We start from the raw sequence: 22,727 nt of genomic DNA, 5'->3' as shown, positions 1-22,727 counted from the left end.
TTAGAGTAACTCAGCTAGGTAATCCAAGATGAGAAGGATGGAAGGATGTGAGGTAGCTCCTGGAGCAGAATCTTTTCCATTTCCCTGCATGAGAGTTTCTGGATCTGGGCCTTCTGGCATATGTGATAATGTCTGGGACCTGTTTGCTTAACAGGGACTCCTTGTTAGCTTTTAAAGTATAAGCCATTCTGAAAGATTCAGAGTCTGCAAGTCTGGGTGTAGCATTCCCCCCCCACCCCAGCTGGGTCAAGAGGTCTGAGATTAGGGGAAGCTGCTTGGGGGGCTGGAAGGTCAGGCTGCGCAGTAAGGGGTACCAATGCTGTCTGGGCCAATCTGGAGCAATAAGGATGGCTGTTGGTCTCTCCTCCCTTATTTTGATCAGTACCTTGGGAATAAGATGCAGAGGAGGGAATGCGTACACAAAGAGGGAGTTCCAGGGGAAGGTCAAGGCATCCACCTTCCACACTAGGAGGTGATACTCCCTGGTAAAGAACTTTTGCAGCTGGTGGTTGAGGTGCAAAGCAAAGCGATCCACCTCCGGAGTCCCCCACTCCTGAGTGATTTGCAGAAAGATTTACTTGTGGAGCTGCCATTCATGGGGGTGGTCTGCTGCCAGGGTGTTGTTGACCCCTGGCAGGTATTGGGCAATTAGGTGTAGACCCATGGAGGCGGCTGTCAGAAAGAGGTTTATGGCTAGCCTGCACAGAGGGGTAAGATTGTCCCCCCCCCCCCCATTTGTTGATATACCACATTACTGTGTTGTCTGTTTTTATAAAGCGAACCCCTGGCCTGAGATGGGATTTGAAGGATGTCAGAGCCTTTTGTACTGCCATCATTTCTTTCTGGTTGATGTGTAAGGGAAGGTGCTGGGCATCCCAAAGACCTTGGATACACCTGCCTGCTAGGTGAGCGCCACAAGCAATGTCTGAGACGTCGGTGTTGATGATCTGGCCTGTAGGGCGGAGGATGAAGGGAAGACCCTTGTTCTTGGCACAGGCCTATGCCCACCACAGAAACTCAGCCCTTATACATGGGATCAGAGGGAGAGAGGTCTCTAGAGACTGAGTGCTGACACTAAAGCTCCTTTAGATACCACTGAAGTTTTATCATGTGAAGCCTGGACAGAGGAATTAGAAGGACGCAAGATGCCATGTACCCCAGGGCTTGCAGAAACTTCCTCACAATGAGCTGGCTTCTGGAAGCCAGCTGGATAAAGTAGAGAGGCAGGAAGCTCTGCTTTTGTGGGGATAGGAAGGCCATTTGGGATGCTGTGTCTAGCTCCCAAGAAAAGGACCTTCCTGGTGGGAGTTTGCTTTGATTTCTTCTCATTGATGGTGAACCCTACGGAAGTTGGGAGGGATTTGACAAAGAGAAGGTCCTGGAGCAGCTTTGCTTTGCACTCTGCCTGAATGAGGCAGTCATCTAGGTAAGGGTAAATCTGTTTATTCTCTGCAAAATGCTATGGCCGGGGCTAAACATTTGGTGAATACTCTGGGTGCAGTAAATAAGCCAAAGGCCAGCACAGAGAACGGAAAGTGTGTGATCTTGCTCTGAAGCACAGGAATTTCCTGCAGGATTCCCTTATGGGGATGTGGAGGTAGGCATCTTTTAGGTCTAGGGTCAGTAGCCAGGCATTTTTGGTCAGCAGTGGCAGCAACTGCTGCAAAGTTAGCATTTTGAATCTGGGGACCACCAGGGAGGTGTTCAGAATGGATGGATCCAGGATGGGGCGCCAAGTTCCCTCTTTTCTGAGAACAAGAAATATTCTGGAATAAAATCCTCTGACTGTTTGATCTGAGGGGACAGGTTCTACTGCCCCCTGGGATATGAGAGTTTGGACCTGTTTCAATGCCTCTGCCCACTGATTTGGAGGAAAGTCTGGGTACCCTCTTGGAACTGGGAGTTCATTGAAGGAGAATTTGCATCCCTGAAAAATTATCTTTAAGACCCACTGGTCCTTTGTTACTGAAAGCCAATTTTCTTTGAGGAGGGAGAGCCTTCCTCCTAGCTTTTGGTGAGTGAAGGGAGGGCAGAGGGGGAAGGGGGAGTCATTGGGAGTTTGCCATAGAAGGGTGGCTTAGAACTCCCTGCCTTTGGAGTGGAAGTGGTCCACGGTTTGCTTCTCTGCTGACCTTGGGATAGGGGCCTGGATGGTCTGCCACTGCGGGGCTTACCTTGGCCTTGTCTTCTAGGTACAGGGAAGGACCAGTGCTTAGAGGGAAAGTTCCTACGGAACCTGGGAGGTTGAACCTGAAAGAAATCTTTTACTGTTTGCATAGATTTTGCTTTGTCTTCCATCTTTTTAACACCTCTTCTGCTTTTACTCCAAACAAGCGCTCCTTATCTAGGGGTGCAACAATAAGTTTAGACTGGACATGATCAGGGAGAGGTTGTTCCTTCAGCCATGCATGTCTCCTAATAACAGATCCTGTCACTGCTGCCCTGCTAGAGGCTTCTAGGGTGTCATATCCACAGTGTAATGAGTGTTTGGCCACTTGACAAGCCGAGTGCAGTAAATCTGCTAACTCTTTTGAATTGGCATAGTCAGGAAAGGAAGAAATCTTTTGCCTTAATAGTTCCAAAGGATGTTGCTGATATTTTAACATATGGAACTGACAACTGAGTGCTCTGATAGCCAAGGTTGCAGAGGTGTATACTTTTTTACCCCATCTGTCCAGAGCTCTGGAATCCTTGTTAGAAGGAATAGGCTTCTTGGCAGAACTAGTCTTAGTTCTTTTACGTTCCTGTGTAATGACCTCTGGGTCTGCAGCAGGATTTCTGTATAGGTATTTGTGAGAATCTGGTACTGTGTAATACCGGTCAGGCTTACTGGGAGCAAGTGGAAGGGCATCAGGGGCTAAGCTGGATTCATGGAAAACCTCATCCACCACTTCTAAATTAGAGGGGATGGCCAGGGGTCTGTGCTGGGGTAGGTCCAGAAACTCTCCAAGTCGTTTTTTAGACTGGGGGAAGTCCTGCGATTCCCATTGGAAAAGTTCCCTGAGGGTGTGAAGGGTTTCCCCAAAGGAAAGGTCCTCTGGAAAGAAGGGATGGATTCCTCTCCATCTGATTCCTCATAGGCAGTCAGAGGTTGCTGTTCCTCTTCAAAATCTGAATAATCAGGTTCCTCAGAATCCTGTTCCAACATAATTTCTGGAGAAGGGTGCCTTTTCCTTTTAGAAGTTGTGGTCTGACTACCCCAGATAAGGGAGATGAGATCCTCTGCCATTTTAAGCATTTGTGCTTTGGGTGGTGGAGCAGGAGCAAGATGGTGGCTAGAAGCAGATTTTCTAGGAGTGGCCTGGCTTCTAGGCCTGAGAGAATCCGATCTGAGAAAAACAGTAGTTGGATGAGAATATGTCGTTTTTTGTCTAGATTTGGTAGTGCGAAAGGCCTCCTCGAAAGCCGGTGCCTGCGTCGCGGCTCCGGACCCAACTGAGGCAGTGACAGCCATAGGCTCGGAAGATGAACAAGATTTCTGCGGCATACCGGTCTCAGATAGGGTCTCAGTAGAGGCCTGCGTAGATATCAAATCGGGCATCAGGGGCTGTGAAAGCGCCTCACTGAATTCCGGAGAACTGCCAACCTGCTTAGCGGCAGTCGTCGGAAGGCTTAGCTTTGTGTGGTCTATCTCTGCATTTTTTCGGAATGTCCACGGATTGTTGGCTGACGGACGCCATATCAGAATATGAAGACGGAACATGAAAATAACTGTCTGCAATAATAGCTCTACGGTGAACGGTTCTCGCATTAAAGAGGGCACATAACTGGCAATGAAGGACGCCAAGGCCTGGGTCTAAACAAGTGATGCAATAAGAATGGAAGTTTCGGTGTGGGATCTGCTTTCCACAGGCGAGACAATTGTTAACTTTTTCGGACATCGGTTAGTGCAAGAAACAAGCATCCCCAATGGGGTACTTAGCTTTAGACATTTTCAGCTGGAATTCAAACTCTGGCAGAGACTGACCAGCACTCATGTGAACTGCTTCTGCTACGGGCTTCACGGCAAGAAAGACTGGGGTAATGACGTCGGCTGCCTTGCTTTATAGCACTGATGACCTTACGTCAGACTGCAGGCAACTGCAGCCAACGCAGAAAAACATTGACTCTGGTATTCAGGCCGGCCGGGGGCTACCGCAGCAGGGATAACCCAAGGGTGAGGACTGCAACAGTGAAACACGAAGATCATCAGCAAGTACTGCAAATACCTTGGCTGCTATAGGGACAGATGATCATTTATTCCCCTAGTCTCAACATGGAGGCTTTTACATGTCCATCAGGATCCTTATTATATCTGGGCTACATCTAAGAAGTCAATTATTTGTTGTTGAGTCAGGTTATTGTTAAGCTGCTGCCTATATCTTCATTCCTGTGGTCTGTGATAACAAGCAGCAGAAGGCTGGTTTTAACATAAATGTGATGTTGAGCACAGACCACCTTTCCAAAGATTTCTGCAGTATTCAACTCAGAAATTGTAATTTTCTGCATTCTCTTCATTTGCATTTCATTATGGCCTCATTTGGTTGCATTACTACATTTACACATCTCTATGCAATCATTTGCAGATGTTGTACAATGCGAGCTGCAGACTGCTATGCAACGTGCGACTGTGAATTGGTCCCATCCTGTTGTCGCAGCTTTGTACTGCACAGCTTTTTTTTTTTTTTTTTTTTTAAATACAGCTCAGTCTTAGAATAAGGCTAGAGTTTCACTTTTTGGACTTTCTTAGAAAACATGCCGAGTAACACTGCTTCTTGAATACTTGGCAAAAATTATGAATTGTTTCTATTACACAAGAAGCCCACTCCAGAACAAAGGATATTCAGCAAGATTATAAGATAAATTAGAAGAAACAAAAAGAATTGCATAAGAAAAACTATCACATGCCTAAAATAAAAAATTGTATTAATTAATTCAACAGATTTATGAAAAACATTACACAGATGAAGGAACGTTGGGCTACCTGGAAAAAGAAGCAGCAGTGGAAGTATGAAAATATAAAGAACAAAACCCAGAGATTTTTGAAATGTATAAAAAAAGAAATGTGGACATTTAAGAACCAAAACAAGGAAGGTGTGTCCATGCAGCCGAGCAAAATAAAAAGGAATCAAACAGTCGTGGAGGGTCTGACACTATGTGAACCTTTTACTGTGTCCATATAAGATAAAACAGTCCACTCCACATAAATAAAGCAAGCACGAATCTTTAATAAAAAGGTTAAGTGCTCTTGTCCTTTCTAATGTGTTGGGGCTTCATCAGAACTAAGATAAGAGTATTCAGTCTGCTTATATAATCAAAAAAAATCATGTGACAAGGAACATCACATGACAGTATTACGATCTCAAGTGAAAAGTTCTAAAATAAACTGATGAGCTCTGATAAAAGCCTTTAAGTACATTTAAAAAGTAAAAACGTGCAAAATCATTTAAAACATAAAAGACAAGTATATTGAAAATAATACTATTATAATTTCCTAGCTCTTAACTTTAAAAAGGGTACCAATGAAATGTGATCATTCAGGCCCGGGGGGGTTTAAGTGTTTAACTCTAAGTGCCAAAATAGGTCTCTATTCTCCAGGAAGGTTTCACAATCACCTCCCTGTCATTGTAATACCAAAAAGAAATTTCTTATAACTAGCACATGACAGTATGTGCTTATAAAGCTAACTATTAAGATTTATTTTGGAAATGTTGCAATATTGCTCATAGATGAAGCTGCAAAGTCATCTTTCTATTTTGCCAACATAAAAGTTATTACAACCAGAGCTGATGGCAATGTAAGCTATTCCTTTTGTGGAACAGTTACCTTTCACTAATTTCACTTTTTTGTCCCTACGCAAACAAGTTTCTCCCTCAAAAATAAGGGGACATTGGTTGAAAGCTCCACATTTATATGTGCCCGTTTAGAAGCTTTTTGTATATTCACCTGGTGCTTTCTCAAACAGGTGTTTTAAATTATTTTCTGTTTTGTAAATGAGGGAAGGTTTGTCACCAGCAAGAGTGTGTATGTTGGGGTCTATTTTAAAACAAATTCCAGTTATTTTGTATTATACTTTTTATTTCATGGGCAAAGCCATCAAATTTAATAACCATAGAATTAGAAAAGCAAGTAGTCGAGTCTTTGGTGGCCTCTGCTCTAGGCTTACTTGTGTAACCTAGTCCTAAAAGGGGGTATTATTTAGTCCCCCACCCTTTAAATTATCTCTAACCTAACAGTGTTGAGCAAATTATGTGGACACCCCCTTTCTAAAAACATGTTGGCAATCTTATGACATTCTGTCAAAATATAAGTCAAAAGCTGAACATATTCCAGCTGTCCTAATCAACTGCCCTTCAAAAACACCTTTTTACAGATGTGTGGGTGACAGCTTTTAAAATGTAAATGAGTGTTAGAGAAAGTACCTATCCTATAAATGGTAGACTCAATTTCTTTCAATTTCATATTTCTTTTTAAATAGAAACATCTAAAAATTATATGTTTGTCAAAATGGTGAGTAAACTTTAAAAATCCAGTAGTGGTGTTTATGAATTCCATGAATTTAGGTATCTCAGCTTCTGCACCCACCCAGAGAAAAAATAAGTCATCTAGGTATCTAAAATAATGTTTCCAACAGGATGATAAAGTAGAACCCCAAATGTATCATTTCTCCCACATAAACATTACCAAATTGGCAAAAACTGGGGACATTTGAAAAAAACAAGACCTAGCATGGTGCAATATTTATACAAAGAAGAAAGCTAAACTAATCAAAACAAAAAAGCTGCACCAAAGATATTTGAAGAGAAATACTGACAAAGGCAACTGGATATGGAACATTTCACAATGCAAAAGTAAGAGAACAAAGGAGAATGTAGAAAACAGGATTAGTGAGGTGGACGTTAATCAAATAGAAACTGAAGTTATTGAATAGAAACATCACAAAAAAAAGGAAAAAATAGGCACATTCTGGAGAAGTATTTATGAAGACTTCACTAAACACAAATATGCTAAATGGACAGAAGAATTATAAGAAGGAGCTTAAATGCAGAAAATATGAAAATGGACAAAGTAACATCCAGAGAAACTGAGTCAAACATTAAGAAAAGCTCCTTAATGGAAAACCCTAGGCCCAGACACAGTACCCAACTTCTGGCTAAAAGTTTTAACATCTTTACACAAAGATTAAGCATTACTTATACGCATATCCCAAACGGACAACAACCTGGTTAACAACTGGAAAAACACTACTTCACCTTAACAGTGAACCTCCAAGCCATCCTAAGAATTATAGCCCATTAACTTGCCTTCCAACAATATACAAACTATGTACTGGAATTGAAGCAGACAGTCACCTACAAAAAAAAAACACCTCAATTATGGCAAGAGAACAAAAGGCTAACAAAATAAACTTCCGAGTGCAAAGTAGACGTACACCAACTGTGCAAGTTGTCAAACTAACATGAGGGTCTCCAAGGGGAGATTTAGGATGACAGAACAGTAAAGGTCTAAGAAGAAAACCCCTTGGCTTTATTGGCCTGAATGTTCACATAAGTACTTAAAAAGCAAAAAGTCATACACATTCAGAAGCAATATATTAAAGGGTCAAATGACTCTTTCCCATGGATCTCCACTATTGGACGATTAAGGTATTACACAGTGAAGGCTTTAGCTTGAGCCTTTATTGCAGTTTCGAATAAGAACAGTCCAATTCAGAAGTTATTCAAGCTGGATGGTAGAGAATTTACTAATGGATTATTGATATTGCAGGGAATGTTAATACTGAAATTATGACTATGGCAGGATGTAGCTCTTGGAGAAATGTGCTCCTAGAAACTAACAGAAATAATGTTAAAAGTAAAATGCACTGGTGGATTATACTGAGAAACTGGATTAGGCTGGGATGTGATGCAGTACACCTGACTACAGTACACATTTGGTAAGAACCCAAGCCTCTTCTTTGTTTTTAAGATGTCTGCCCTAAAAAGGGAGCACAAAAAAGCAAGACAGAGGATAACACATTTCAGCACCACATGCATCAAGGAGGACATTAATGGGGGCTGAATGTTTATTCAGAATTTGGAGATCACCATGGAAATAACTTTATGCCCTAAATAAAATGCTTAATATGGAATAGTAGGTATTTTACAAAATGACTGACTATGCAAAGTAGAAAGTTCATGCAGTTGCCATCGCCCAGGGTGGATCTTAGTATTTGTGAGTCAATGCTATGACTGTGTAAGGATGTAAGATTTCAGGCTACTCAAAGTCAAGACTGAAATGAAGGACTAATCAGCCAAAAAAATGACAAGTGGTAAAAGGAAAACCTTACTGGAAATGCTACTAAAGAACTCTGAAAAGTGAGATGGAGAGGAGATGGAGAATAAGAAAAATGAGAATGAAAGAGAATGCTACTGGATGAGCAGTGTAGCTAACTGGGTTGCAATAAGACACTGGTTTCAGTCACAAAGAAGGACAAACACAGAAAAAATAAGTACAACACAAAACTGAAATCTTAGGGTGGAAGGTAAATCTACAGGAAGTAAGAATTAGCATAACTCGAAATTTTTAAATTTGGGTGATGTGACAGGCACGGAAAGGTCTGTTGACATGTCAAATGTAAACAGTCTTCACACAATGAACAAAGAAATGCACAGTCACAGCCTTCTGACTCTGTGGAACATGATATACTCCTGACAAAAACCATATCATTTGAATCAGCAAAACAAGATAAGGTGATTGAAACGTAATAATGTTACTGACAAACCTGACACTGTTGGCCAAAAATGCAACTCCACTAGGTGAGCGTTTACTCAGAGAGAGAGAGAGAGAGAGAGAGAGACAGACCCCAAAGCAAAATTGTGGCTAAAAGGTTTGAAGATCTTTTCGGGAAAGAACTTTCAAAAATATTTACCAAAATTTGTCAGTGTCTAGTCATCTCCTTTGGCCATAATTTGTCAACAACTGCAGAAAAATAATTTTGTGGATATCAAATCTGCATCTTTGTAAATATGGAACATTTTAGTGATGTCTGCATCTGTTCCTAAAGCAAAATGTATGAGAACCAAGAAGTGTCATGGCTTAATAAATGCACCACTCAAGTAAAACAAAGGCAAAGACATCCCTTTCATATCACAATGGACACACTCACACACTGATGTGTTGTACTGGCTAGAGGGGAACAATACCACCGCACTATTTTTCTGCCATTTAGACAATGTTGCATAATGAGGTTCACAATGCTTTTCCATTTCAGTTATCTTCTACTGAGTCACCCATCACACTGGCCATTTACACATCAACGTCTGCTATAGGGGACTAGACTTGGTTACTACTGATGTTTGTAAAGTAAGGCAGCTACATTAAAAAATCTTCATCCTATCATCATGGAACCTTCAAAGGCAACGCAGCTGGACATCTATTACCCCAAATGATAAAGTCAAATCATCTGGATTAGCAGGCAACATAGCCCAGACGTCACATTCGATGCTTCCTGTTTGGAATCCAGTACAGAACATGCCTCCATACCAAATATTCATAAAACAAATAAGATTGTTCACAAAATCCTTTCTACCCAAGTGGCTTTAAAAATTCAAACCCTGGAGAAACAGAAATCACCGAAATTAGTTTTCTTCAAGATACCGACACTCAAGAGGATGGCATCTGATGGTTGTGACTTTTAATAGGGGAGCAAATTCTCACCCTTAAACTACTGACAAAAATAATTAGAAGGGTGTTGTACAGTACCTTTACAGAAGAACTTCTTGTGATGTCAGCCCTGACAGGAAACACTAATTTAGCTGTACTTTGACAGCACAACTATTGACAACCTTTAGATAATCCAGGTCACAGATTAACTACTCCTTGGCTCAAGCTACAAAGCCTGCCACGAAAAAGGTTTTCCCTGGAATTTAGTGCAATAAAAGAAATCATTGAAACTCGGAAAATGTACAGTACAGTATTCTATGGTGAAGCTAGTAGACTGTCTTGATAAGAAGGAAACCTCCACATCTGGGTTCCTAAGGACAAAGAATAAAATTAAGCTTATAATTTCTTTTGTTTTAGACTTAAAGCAACACTTGATTTACAGCATATATTTAAAGCAGCGCCTGTGTTACGGCACAAGTTTACAGCTACATCTGCTTGTGGTAGTGACTGTATGTTCTTGCAGTGTGAGCTTTGGTAATACTGTATAAGCAAAACTGATGCCTACAAGAAAATAATTTTCATGTGGCTTAAACTCTACTTGTTTCCCTAACTTTAACAACTTAAGCTGGCATTATCCTACAACACTGCAACACATAACTCGTATCCAAACTTGACAACACTGGATATGCAAATACAACCAACAATGTACAATAGATGTTCTTTGGGATAGTGGGCTGCTACAAACATGAGCATACACTTCACTGACAAAGGTTTGCAATGCTGCACACTACAGAGATTAAAAGTAGCAGGTGTGGGATGCACTGCTCCTCTAGAGGTAGTGTACATGCAGACATTCTGTCTATCTGTGTACACACAGAATGACTACAGAGGTTAAGTTAATGTCAGGGCATGTTATGGTTTTGAAGAAAAGATTTATGACATAGAAATATAATTTGCTGTGATCTCCTTATATAAGAATGTTCTAGGTCAAGGCCTAAGAGGACTTCTCAGTACTGTGTCACTGGAGGTGTTACTCACAGGGTACAGAACATAAGACTCAAATCCAAGTAACAAGTTGAACAGCAAGGGCCATAACACAAAACAAGAGGTGTACTGTAGCAATCAATTTACATCTATATAGTTAAAGAAAAGTCTGACTTTGTAATAAGAAATAATTATTTACCCATTGAAAGACTCTAGCTTCTGCAATGACATTTCTTCCGACAGGTCTAAGCAGATTATCTGTTAAACAAATACATACTGGGTCAGAAACACAGCTGTCACTTTAAAATTTTAATAAACACTGAACAAACAAACACATAAACAGAAGACGACTAAAGTGCGCAAAAAATGAGAAACGTGGATTTGCTGCACTTCTAGAATGATCCTCTGCAGGTAAGCATGGTATTGCACAAACTCCTCAGCCTCTATGAAAGGAGAACAGACTTTACCCAAGACACTGCTAGACTGGTGTTCTTGCAGCTTCTTTCTTCAGCATCTCACATACAGCTGTTCACATGCCTGCAGTAGTCTTTCTCCTCAAGCTTCTCCCACATTCCCCAGCATCTACTACTGACGAGCTACATTAGTATCTCATATCCAGACATTTTCACCCAAAAGGAAGTAAATGTCACATGCTTACCTCAGGTGCTAGGTACTGCTTTAATATGCAAGACTGCCTCCCTCTTTCTCATTTGAAGAAGTTTCTTTAGCTACAGTGCCCCTAAACTAGCTTAAGTTTAGCTGCATGATAGTACACAGTGTGTCACTCGTGGCAGGTTCACTGACTTCTATACATCCCCTCTACCATTTCAAAAGTCTGCTTCATGAAGCTTTAAATGATCACTGGCTTTGTCTGGAACCCCTTATCATCTTATTAATTACTTCGCAGAGCTAAGCCAGCAGGAAGTTAAAGAAGACAAGACTTAAGTACATCTAGCCACTGAGCCAAGAAATCAAATACAAGTTTCAGTTAAGGGCTTGCATCATTCCTAACCAAAAAAGCTAGTATTCTCCCAAAAGGCCCCCTTCAGAGGGGAGGATTACCTCAGTGTCACAGCAAAATAATGGGTATAGTTCCCCATACTAAAGGGGTGGCGTAAGCCACAAAACTATGGGCTAGGCTTGTAAATGCCCTCGGGCAGATAGCCTAGTATTAACCTATGAACCTATTCAGTTAGAGACTTTTCCACAACACAAAAAGGAGAGTTCCATGGTGACCCATAAGGGTCATACCAGCCAGCCCCAATGTTCCAAATGGGCAAAATGCAGCCATTTACTGGGTTCCTTGGCTACCTTTAAGCCCACACTAACTGTCATCGTTGTCAATATAATTTTTAATCAAGAAAGCAATGCAGCATTCTCATTAATGAACACTTCTGTGACAGAACAGTGATTTATATGACCACTGAAAGATAAAGATGTGACAAGTTTACCACAATGATATCAGCCACTGCAGAAGGTATCCAATTACAAGTATCATATTAGGGACTGGATACATACAACAAGTTCAAAATAGTTAAAAATATATATTGGGTGGTCACTTGCATCTTGAAATTTATTTCTTTAATTTAATTATTTAACATCTGTTTACCGGGAAAGTCAGACTTGGAACTAAGCCAATTTTCAGTGGAGGCCAGGGGAGAAACACTCCATACGCATGTCTTTATAAGGTGGGAGGAAACCAGGGCACCCAAGAGGAAACCCACATGAATGAAGGGAGGACATGCAGACTCTGCACAGAAGGCACACCAGCAGAGAATCAAACCGAAGAACCTCTTGCTGTAAGGCAACAACGCTACCGCTGCACCACTGCACCATCCAATGCGAAATGTGATGATGTATGCACAATATATGCATGCATTTCACTTATTTCCTGAGATTTATCCAACAACAAAAACCCCCAAAAATAATCAGTCCTGGTCCCTCGAGTGAAAATCTCTTCAAACAGTGCTGCTTTCTAAACCTTCTGAATTCATGTCCCAACTAGAAGGCCTCAAAACAGTGTGTAAAAGTAGACCATTAAATTCCAAAGACTGTGGTTACACTGCTAATGTCTGGTCCTAAGAGGCTTTGTTACATTTCCTCTTTTAATATTCTGTGCAGATGCTCCATTAGAGTAGGTATCCATGATATGAAATCTCATAGTTATTCTTGATAACTTGCTGACATTAAGGGGCCAAGTGTTAGCTATCAAGAAGTCTTCATATTTTCATATCAACAGCGTCTCCAAGACAAAACATACTACCATTCAGGATGACTTGCTTCCCATTACTCATACACTGGTACCTCTGTGTCTTGATTACTGTTACTGTATGTAACTGGCCATCTCTCACTCCTATACTTAATGTTAGTAAACTCAGTAGAAAGGGTACCAAGCAGTCCCTCATTCAATACAGAATACAGTCCTATTTATTTTTAAGATATACACCACCTTTCTGATGCAGCAAGGTCTATTCTTAAAAGATTCTGAATCAGTCTTATCAAAATTATTATAAGACTTATCTTGACAAGCTGCTGAAGCCCTATGCTCTAATATGTCACTTCATTGTGTTGAGAAAGAGACGACAGTATATCTCAAAGTGTATTCGAGACCTCAATCAAGCATTATCTTTTCCCAATTTGCTCCTACTCTGTGGAATCCATTACTTTATTGGTCTCAGTTGATTAAAAGGGAACTAAAAAATCACAGTCCCAGATATACTGATACTTCTTGAACTATTAATATTAAACTGCAGCCCTACACAGTACATGTTAACATAAAACATGTGGTTGGAGAATTAAATAACTGCTAAAGTGTACATTAATTTTTTTTATCTATTGTGATAAAGTTTACTTTTCTATATGAAGACACAAACCACCATCAGGAAAAACAGACTTTAATGCAGCAAAGCTTTCGGTTAAACAACTTTCCTCAATGCTAAAACAGTGGTGGTTGTCTTTCGGCTTTTCCTAGTTAGGGCTCGCCACAGCGGAACTCCGGTCTGCTAATGATTGGCAGTAGATTTTTTTTAATTAACGCCGAGGTGCCAGCTCGATGTCCAACCTTCAACGAAGGCATGCCCATTTACGCATGACTTTCGAACGCCCATCTAACCGTGGGGAGGACATGCAGACTCCACACAGAAGGCACTCCCTGCACCCCTGCCAAGAATCGAACGAGAGAACCTCTTGCTGTGAGACAACAACGCTACTGCTGCACCACCGCGGATTCAATGCTAAAACAGTACATATCACATTACAATACATTTAAATAGGAGCCAAAAGGTAACATGTGACCACAGCTAACAAATCGCACTATACCATCAATTAAAATTTTTCTAAAACATCTTTAAAGGTTATTGTTGTGACTTTTGGCTTTTCCCGGTTAGGGGTCGCCACAGCGGAACTCCGGTCCGCTAATGACTGGCAGTTGATTTTTACATACCGAGTTGCCAGCCCTGACGCACAACCTTCAATGAAGGTACGCCCATTCACGCATGTCTCCACGCAGAAGACGCTCTAACTGAGAGTCAAACCGGACAGCACCTTACTGTGAGGCGACAACGCTACCGCAGCAAACATCTTTAAAGGTATACATTACAAATGTAGCGGTTACATTTTAACATGCACAGGTTTACTACTGACTACATTGTTTAAACCAGGTTCTAAATCTGCATGGAACCTGACAATCCACTCATATTTTTTATTCTCTAAAAGATTATTAAAACCACCACTTCTGGGTTCTTTTTGTACACTCTGAATTTAAAAATATGATCCACACCATTATGCAAGATGTGCTTAAACTGCATTATTCTCATTATTTCTTCTTATTTATGACTTATGCTCAGTTATACACTCTTAATTTCCTTAAGGTCTTTCCTATGTAAAATGAATCACATTTTTCACAGGTAGCAATACAGACCACATAAACCCTATTACAGGTAGCAACACAGTTAAATTTAAACTGCTTATTGGACACTGGGTGGACAAATTTGTCACTATTGTGCTTAATTTCTTCACAGCAACTACAGCACATACACCCATATGTACCAGGTTTATTGCCCAGCCTTACTTTTGTTATATCCTTATCTCTATAGCATAACCTGTTCTTTAAACTCTTAAGAGTCCTATATGAAAAAAATGTCTAGCCTCTAATATAGTATGTAGTACAGGTGCTGCCATAAGTATAGGCCAATTCTTATGTATAATTTTCTTTATCTGTTCTGCTTTTAAATGTGATATGTACTGTTTTAGCATTGAGGAAGGTTATTTAACCGAAAGCTTTGCTGCATTAAAGTCTGTTTTTCCTGATGGTGGATTTCTGTCTTCATATAGTGACTTTTTGTTCCAGTCTTCAGTGTACCAGCTAGTTGGCTTCAAAGTTTATTTTTCCAGTTATTTTATTGTATTTGCGTTGATTGCATTGCTTTTTAAAATTGCTATTTCTTGTTTAATTCCTAGTTAAGCATTCAAATTTTATAGTTCAAGTAGTTCTGATTAGGCTGGCTGTAAACTTGCTAACTAAAATGAGAAAAAAGTTTTCTCTGCATTAGAAGCAGACCTATGCATTATTTAACCTTCTTAACTTGCTTCACTTTTCAGACAGTTTAGTGTAAAGTTATGCCTCAATCTGTCAGCTTCTGCTGTATTTAGGTGCTGTTGTTCAAAACATGTTATCAAATCAAACTCGTCCAAATTAAACTGATAAAAATATACAATAACTAAATTAGCTTTAACAAATATAATACTAAACAGACACTGCAACAGATATAGTTATCCTACCCCATCATAAGGCTATTCACATAAGTTTAAGGGGCCACAAAACCACCAAAAAAGCAGATTCCACACATGAAGAACTCTGTGGGAAAAGAAATACAATCCTGAAATCACAAGATTTTATTTAATTTATTTCTTACTTATTTATTCAGTTTAACTAGGTAAATGAGGTGGTTTGAAGACCTTTTTCACACAACTCCTGAGTCTAATGGCAAAGCCAAAGATGAAATAAACAGAGTATACATTAACTACATTGAGCATGTAGCATTCTAGGTAGTCATCTGGTTACAGCAAGTTCAAAACATTCACACAACTGGTTACAAAAGTACATTAAACAAGTAGCATTTTAAATGATCATCTGATTCTACACTACATGCATTCAATACATTTATGGTCATCTGTTTATACAGTGGGAGTTGTACCCATTCATGGTTGCTCATGAACTAATCAGTTTACCAAATAGTTTATTCTTCACAATGTTTATCATTAACTGCCAGCAGCCAATCAGTGGCTGAGCACAAGATTCAAGAAGGGCAACAGGACACTTCTAGCTCCTTCAGATATGAAAAACCCAGGACATGAATGGGCAAAAACACTAACAATGTTATCATAAGATGGATGTCTCTGTGTCCACACAAGCTATGCAGAAACCGAATAGGGAAAGGTTTCCAAAACACTTCTCACTTCAGCTGCCATGCTAGCAATTACAAAGGAACGGATTTGTACCTTTTTTCAACTTTGGAGTAAGCACCACACAAAATCAGGGACACATATGCTTAAGACAAAACTAGCACATTGCACACAAACTAATTAATTGCAGGACAAGGGAATACAAGACTACATTGTTAAAGTGCAACATATATTCTGCCTGTATGTACAGTGAAGAACAAAAACAGATTTAATGGTTCTTTTTGTTTGCAGGAAGGTGAGCTTCCCCACACTACTCGTACACCCTGCTATTAATATTTACTAACTCAGACTGTGCTATCTTGGAAAAAAAGGCAAATACTTGAACAAAAATGAAAGTAAAACTAATCTCTTTACTAAGGCAGCTTAGTCTTTGAGTCAGTATGTTTAAGCAGCAGGGGGATGTGTGAAGCTTAATTGCTTCCTTAACCTCTGATTCCTTTGGAAGTTCTGCCAGGGAAGTGCTAATGGCGACTTGTGACATACGGTCAATGGATTCGACATTAATGGAGGAAGGCCTGTTTAGGACAATGTTGAAATGCTCAGCCCATCTTTCCAGGATGGCGTTCTTGTCAGTGAGCAGGGTGGACCCGTCGTCACTGAGCAGTGGTGATGTTCCAGAGGACTGTGGCCCGTGGATGGTCTTCAGGCATCGTAGAAATGCTTGAAGTTGTTGCTATCAGTGTACTTCTGGATCTCATCTGCCTTTCTGCTGAGCCAGGAGTCTTGCATCTCTCTGAGCTTTGCTTGCACATTGCTTTTGATGGAGTTACAGGCTGCTTTCTTGGAGACTGATGTAGTGTCTTGCTGGAGGGATCTGAAGGCTTCACGCTTCTTATCCAGCAGCTTCTGAATGTCTTCATCATTGTCATTGAACCAGTCCTGGTGTTTGCTTGTGTTCAGGTCCAAGTGAGCAAGAGCAGTATTGTAGACCACGTCTCTAAAAGCTGCCCAGTCCTCTTTTGCACAGTTGGTGTCAAAGCTGAGTTGGTCAAGTTTACTCTCAAGGTTCTCAATTAGAATTGCACTCTGTGCACCAGAATCTAACTGCCGACATTCAAGCAGATATTGGTCTTTTTTCCCTGCGGGCACTGCCTGGGCAGAATGTGCATGTTGAGTTTTGAGATGATGAGTCCGTGACCTGTCCAGCAGTCTGTGCTACACATGGCCTTAGTCACTAACATTTTGCCTGTCCCTTCTCCTTACTATGACGTAAACAATGAGATGCTAGTGCTTGCTGTGAGGGTGCATCCAGGACATTTTGCTCATCTTGTCACAGTTAGGTAGGTGGATGATTGTGTTTGTGATCAACAGGTCAGGAGCTGCGCAGGTCTTCAGAAGTAGATGACCATTGCTGCTGCTTTTGCCAACTCCATTCCTCCTAATAACTCCCTCCCATGTTTGGTAGTCTTCACTGACTCTGGCATTGAAGTCACCTAAAATGACGAGCTTGTCCACCTAAGGCAGAGATGCTATGAGGGACGCCAAGTCTTCATAAAACTTGTCTTTGATCTCCTCTGGGTTTGTCATGGTAGGGGCATATGCACTGATGAAGGTGGCATGGCGCTTTCTTTTGAAGGGGAGCCACAGAGACATGAGTCAGTCATTGAATCCTTTTGGGAGACTGGCTAACTTGCTGATCAAATTAGATGCAATGGCAAAACCCACTCCTGCTTCACGACATTCATTGCTGTTGCTGCCACTCCAGAAAAAGGTATAACCAGCTTTGACTTCTGTCAGCTGGCCTCCGTCTGTGAACCTGGTCTCACTGAGGGCTGCTATAACATATGTGCTTATAGACAAACACACATGTATGCATGTGTGTGTGTATGTATATATATATATATATATATATATATATATATATATATACATATATATATACATATATATATATACATATATATATATATATATATATATATATATATACATACATACATACATACATACACACACACACACACACATACATACATACATATACACACACATTCACATGACCGTCAGTTATAGCTACTTGTATGACTGTGACTGTATACTTAGGTATTTCATTGCATCAAACGAATGAATAAATATGTAAATGACTGCCACACAAGAATTTATCTTCTTATTTCACTGCTGTCAAAATAAAGTATGCAACTACCCTCCTCACATATATCTCAAGCTCTTATTTTAAACGTCAAGGAGAAAACTAAAAATGAATAAGTAAATGATGGCTAGAAAATGAAAATCAGGGAGAATTATTGACTTTATATACTTAGAACCTTACTACAAGCTTTGCATTGGCATATTTTTTGAAAGCTATTAAATCTGAAGCTCAAGTGTCTGTAGTCATTGTTTAATGAATATGTTCATTCATTTGCCAGAAAAAATGCAAACATTATACAGACCAAAATATGACTCAATAAAAAAAAAAATCAAAGACATTCTGCAAAATCAGGGCTATTTATGAATATCTGTGTTCCTCCACAAATATATATATGTGCATATACACACACACACACACACACACATTTCTAACTAGTTGTAATACATGACCGAAGTCAAATATCATGATAATGAATGAAAACATATGCAGCAGAGGGATGGAGCCCTGACAAAAGTGATGGGGTTCAATTATGGCTCTAGCACTGCAAGAGCCAGGTGGGGAGGAGGAGGAGGAATGAAGGAGCATGGCCAATTTACCTCTCTCGGGGGGGGGGGGTTGCAAACACTTAAGAGCATAGAGGAATGATACGATTTCCATCTGCCGTGGTTCTCTATTAGTGGGCAGATTATTCTCCTCTTGCAGAAATGAGGAACTGCCCAGTGCCTTCAACCTACTGCATGCTAGCTTCCTTAATAACTATGTGCGGTGCATGTAGGGCCAAAACAAGAAAAACAGTGGACCACCTCATGATGACTGCCTTAATGATGGCTTCTTTTGGCAGACTCCCACCTTTGGTGATGGGGAAAATATGGGTCATTAGGCTAAGATGAGGGATGATGATCGGCAGAGAGCAGGGGCAAAAAAAGAACTTAAAAATGTGTGTGTTTGCAAGTGTCTATGTGAACGTGGTTCTGTGTCTGAGTGTGTAAACATAATCAGACTTTAAGACAGAAATGGTGAACTTCATGACACCCATGCAGATGGACAATACAGTTACAACTACTGAATCCTACACAAATGCACTCTATAAGCACTTACACGAGTGCATGGATCGTGTTATCCCAAACAGAACCAAGACGCTATCCTCCAAAAAAAGGAAGCCAATCTGGTGGTCCCCTGCCATAAACAAACTGTACAACAGAAGGAAGAAACTGTTGCAAAAGAGAGTAAAATCCCATGAGTGGAGGAGCTCCCTGGTCAGTCTCAGTAAGAAGCTGAGATCCCTTATAAGATCCTCCAAAGCTAGTTACGAAAACAAAATTGCCACTAATTCTAAGGACAACCACAAAGCATTCTATAGCTATGTCAAGAATCTCGATGGCAACACCCAAATCTGCTCTGAGTTACAGCACAAAGGCACGAAAATTACAGAACCAACTGATATTGCCAACATCCTGGCAGATAGGTTCAGTGCTAACTTTACCCCCCCCCCCACCCCCTAAAGGGCCCATATCTATACAGGAAGAATGCAGAGTTCCTGTAATCACAACTACACAGGTAAAAGCTGTACTCTCTAAAGCCAAAAACACAGCATCCATATGACCGGACAACTTCCGAACGAACTGGCTCCCCACTTAAGCACCGTGTTCAATAATAGACTTGCATCAGGCTTTGTGCCCACTGAATGGCACACAGCAACAGTTATCCCACTCCACAAAGGGGGAGCCACCACTGATCCCGGGAACTATCGACCTATTAGCCTGACAAGCCTGGTCTGCAAGGCCATGTAACATATCATCATGGAACTCATAAACAAAGACATTGGTAACCTCCAAACTCTGGATCCCACCCAGTTCGGGTTTGTGAAAGGCAGATCATGCCTCCTGAACCTGATCGACTTCTTTGAGGCAGTCACCAAAGCCGTATAGGAGGGTAAGGTGGTTCACACAGCCTATCTTGGCCTCGCCAAGGCTTTCGACACCATCCCCCATTCTGGAATTATAGCTAAACTCACTAAACTAGGTATAAATCCCTACGTCACAAGATGGTTTGCCAACTCGCTCACTGACAGAACCCACACTGTAAAAGTTGCAGACTCCAAATCTGACCTCAAAGCAGTAACAACTGGAGTACCACAGGGCTCTGTCCTGGGACCTCTCCTGTTTGGTATCTACTTCTCTGAAGTACAGGCTAACACAGAAGGCCTCTGGCTAATGAAGTTCACAGATGACTGCAAACTAGGAGCCATAGTCAAGTCCCCAAATGATGTGGACATCCTACAGATGGGCCTCGCTGAGACAGATTCCTGGTGTCATAGCCATGGCCTCAAGCTCAATGCCAAAAAGTGCAGTGTCATCCCCTTTGGTAAAAACTCTGTACCCATGAACTACCACATAGGCAGCAATCTACTTAACACCGAATGTGTGATTAAGAGACCTTGGGACCCAGGTGAACAGTAGTCTCTCCTTTGATAGTCACACCGCCACAGTGGTCAGGAAGTCCTTCTACGTGGCACATCTCATCATAAAAGGGTTCTCATCCAGGAACAAAGAGGTCATTGTTCCCCTCTACTCGACACTCAGACCCATTATAGAGTACAATGCCCCTTTTGGAATGTACCTCACAAGACATCTGCAGCAGCTGGAAAGGCCACAGAAGTACCTCACAAAGAGGATTACTGGCCTCAAACAAAAGCCCTACACTGACCGCCTCAAAAAACTCCAGCTTTACTCCGTAACATATCGCCTACTCCAAGGTGATCTCTGCCTAACATATAAAGCTATGTCAAACCCAGAGCTGTTGGACATGCTACACCTAAAGAAATCCCAATCCCTCTGAGCTACACGCTCTAGGGACCTAAACCTTGTCACCACAATAAACAGGACATGCTGGAGGGATAGATTCCTGTCCCAGAGACTTCCCATACTCTGGAAAAGGCTACCCATCTATGTCAAGCAAAGTTCATCATTAGCACTCTTCAAGAAAAATCTTGATGTGTGAATGGGAAATAGGAAATACACCCCGAGGATCACTTCTGTGTGTCTGCTCGACAGTGGCACAGGAAAATAACTTTCTTGGGTGGCGTAAGCCAGGGAACCTTATTGGCTAGGATTACGTAGGCCCTTGGGCCGATAGCCTAGTACCTACCTATGAATATATGAACCTATGCATTGGGACCCTGCCCTTACAATGTCAGTGTACAACACATTTACAACTTTCTAACATTGTAACAATGTAACAAATTAGGAACCCCCTAAATTGTTGTGCTGCTGCAGCTACTCCCTGCACACAGCTAATTTACAAAGTGTCGCTCATCTGGTCAGCATAAAACAGACAAGCGATTGTGGGTTCAGTTCAAGCAGCTTTATTACAAACACATCAGGAATGAGGCTTTGCAGCTTAAACTTAAATAAACTTATAAACAGACTGACTAACACACTCGTACATGTTAACACTCTGGCTGTTCTCTCAAACTTGCACTGCTGCCTGCACATGCTCACTATTTATATGCACTTACTTGCATCTGGAAAAGCTTCTTAAAGTTACATACAAACGTTCTGTTCTACATCCTCCCTCTTTAAAAAATAGGTCATATACTAAATAACAGTATTCAGTGACAAGCAATTACACAGAAATGATCTTTCTTCATGCAGTTATACAGAACTAATTCTATGATATGCAATCATACAAAATTACACACATATAAAACAATCATGTCCAGGCTGCTGTGCATTTTACACTAGGTCTAGAAATACAACCTGATCGTGTAACATAAAAGTAAGAATTGGATCTAGCAATGGGGACAGTCTTCAAGGCATGTTCAACTTTGGGGACATCTGAGACATCATCAGGAATGGGAACATCTGGGACATCATCAGGAATGGGAATGGATACAGAGACATGCTCTTTGATATGAAAACTATCAGGGTTGCTCTGAGATCTAGAGTTTGTATCACAGGTACTATGCTGTGAAATTGTTTCTGACACAGGAAGAAGAGCAGTTTCTCCTGTATTCTATACCCTCAAATTCCACTAAGTAGGATCTCGGCTCAGCACACATACCTCTAACTTGACCAATTCGATCAAAGCCTTTCACCATTTGAAGCCTCACTGTCTCTCCTTCCTCCAACGGATGAAGAAATCTGCTCATTTTTATCTTAGCGAGACGTCTCAAAGGAAAGCTTCTTAAAAAGTTGGGCTTTTGATTGCTTTGTTGTTTTTAGCATTAGCCACCAACAAACTAGAACTGATAGGCAAGGTTGTTCTGGTTTGCCTAGATAGAAGTCTCTGAGCAGGCGAACCAAGTAGGTTGTCACGGGGTACATTTCTGAGATTAAGCAAATTCAAGATTATATCGGTATTGTCACACTTTGACCTCTCTAGCAATTGCTTTTCACTCTGTACTGCACGTTCAGCAATGCCGTTTGACTGTGGGTATTCCGGACTACTAGTACCATGGATAAGCTCCCACTCTTTTGCAAATTTCTGAAAGAATTGAGTGGTATACTGGGTACAGTTGTCAGTGTGGACTATCATGGACTGAGAAATGATATTTCATCTTAGTAAT

At 40.9% G+C, this 22,727-nt stretch overlaps 1 protein-coding gene across 2 annotated transcripts in view; it reads right to left on the bottom strand.

Moving 5' to 3' along the window:
- Positions 1-22,727, bottom strand: part of BABAM1 (BRISC and BRCA1 A complex member 1) — a 283,383-nt gene that overhangs the window by 244,118 nt on the left and 16,538 nt on the right. For both annotated transcript variants that reach the window (XM_044090638.1, XM_044090637.1), the window contains exon 3: positions 10,808-10,866. In XM_044090638.1, coding sequence (XP_043946573.1) covers positions 10,808-10,866 — 59 coding nt within the window. The remainder of the gene's footprint in view (positions 1-10,807; positions 10,867-22,727) is intronic.

This window comes from Protopterus annectens, chromosome 13.part0, assembly GCF_019279795.1.
Source record: "Protopterus annectens isolate FY-2018-M chromosome 13.part0, PAN1.0, whole genome shotgun sequence".
In the NCBI taxonomy this organism is placed as follows: Eukaryota; Metazoa; Chordata; order Ceratodontiformes; family Protopteridae; genus Protopterus; species Protopterus annectens.
This window is presented reverse-complemented; position numbering and strand designations above follow the sequence as displayed.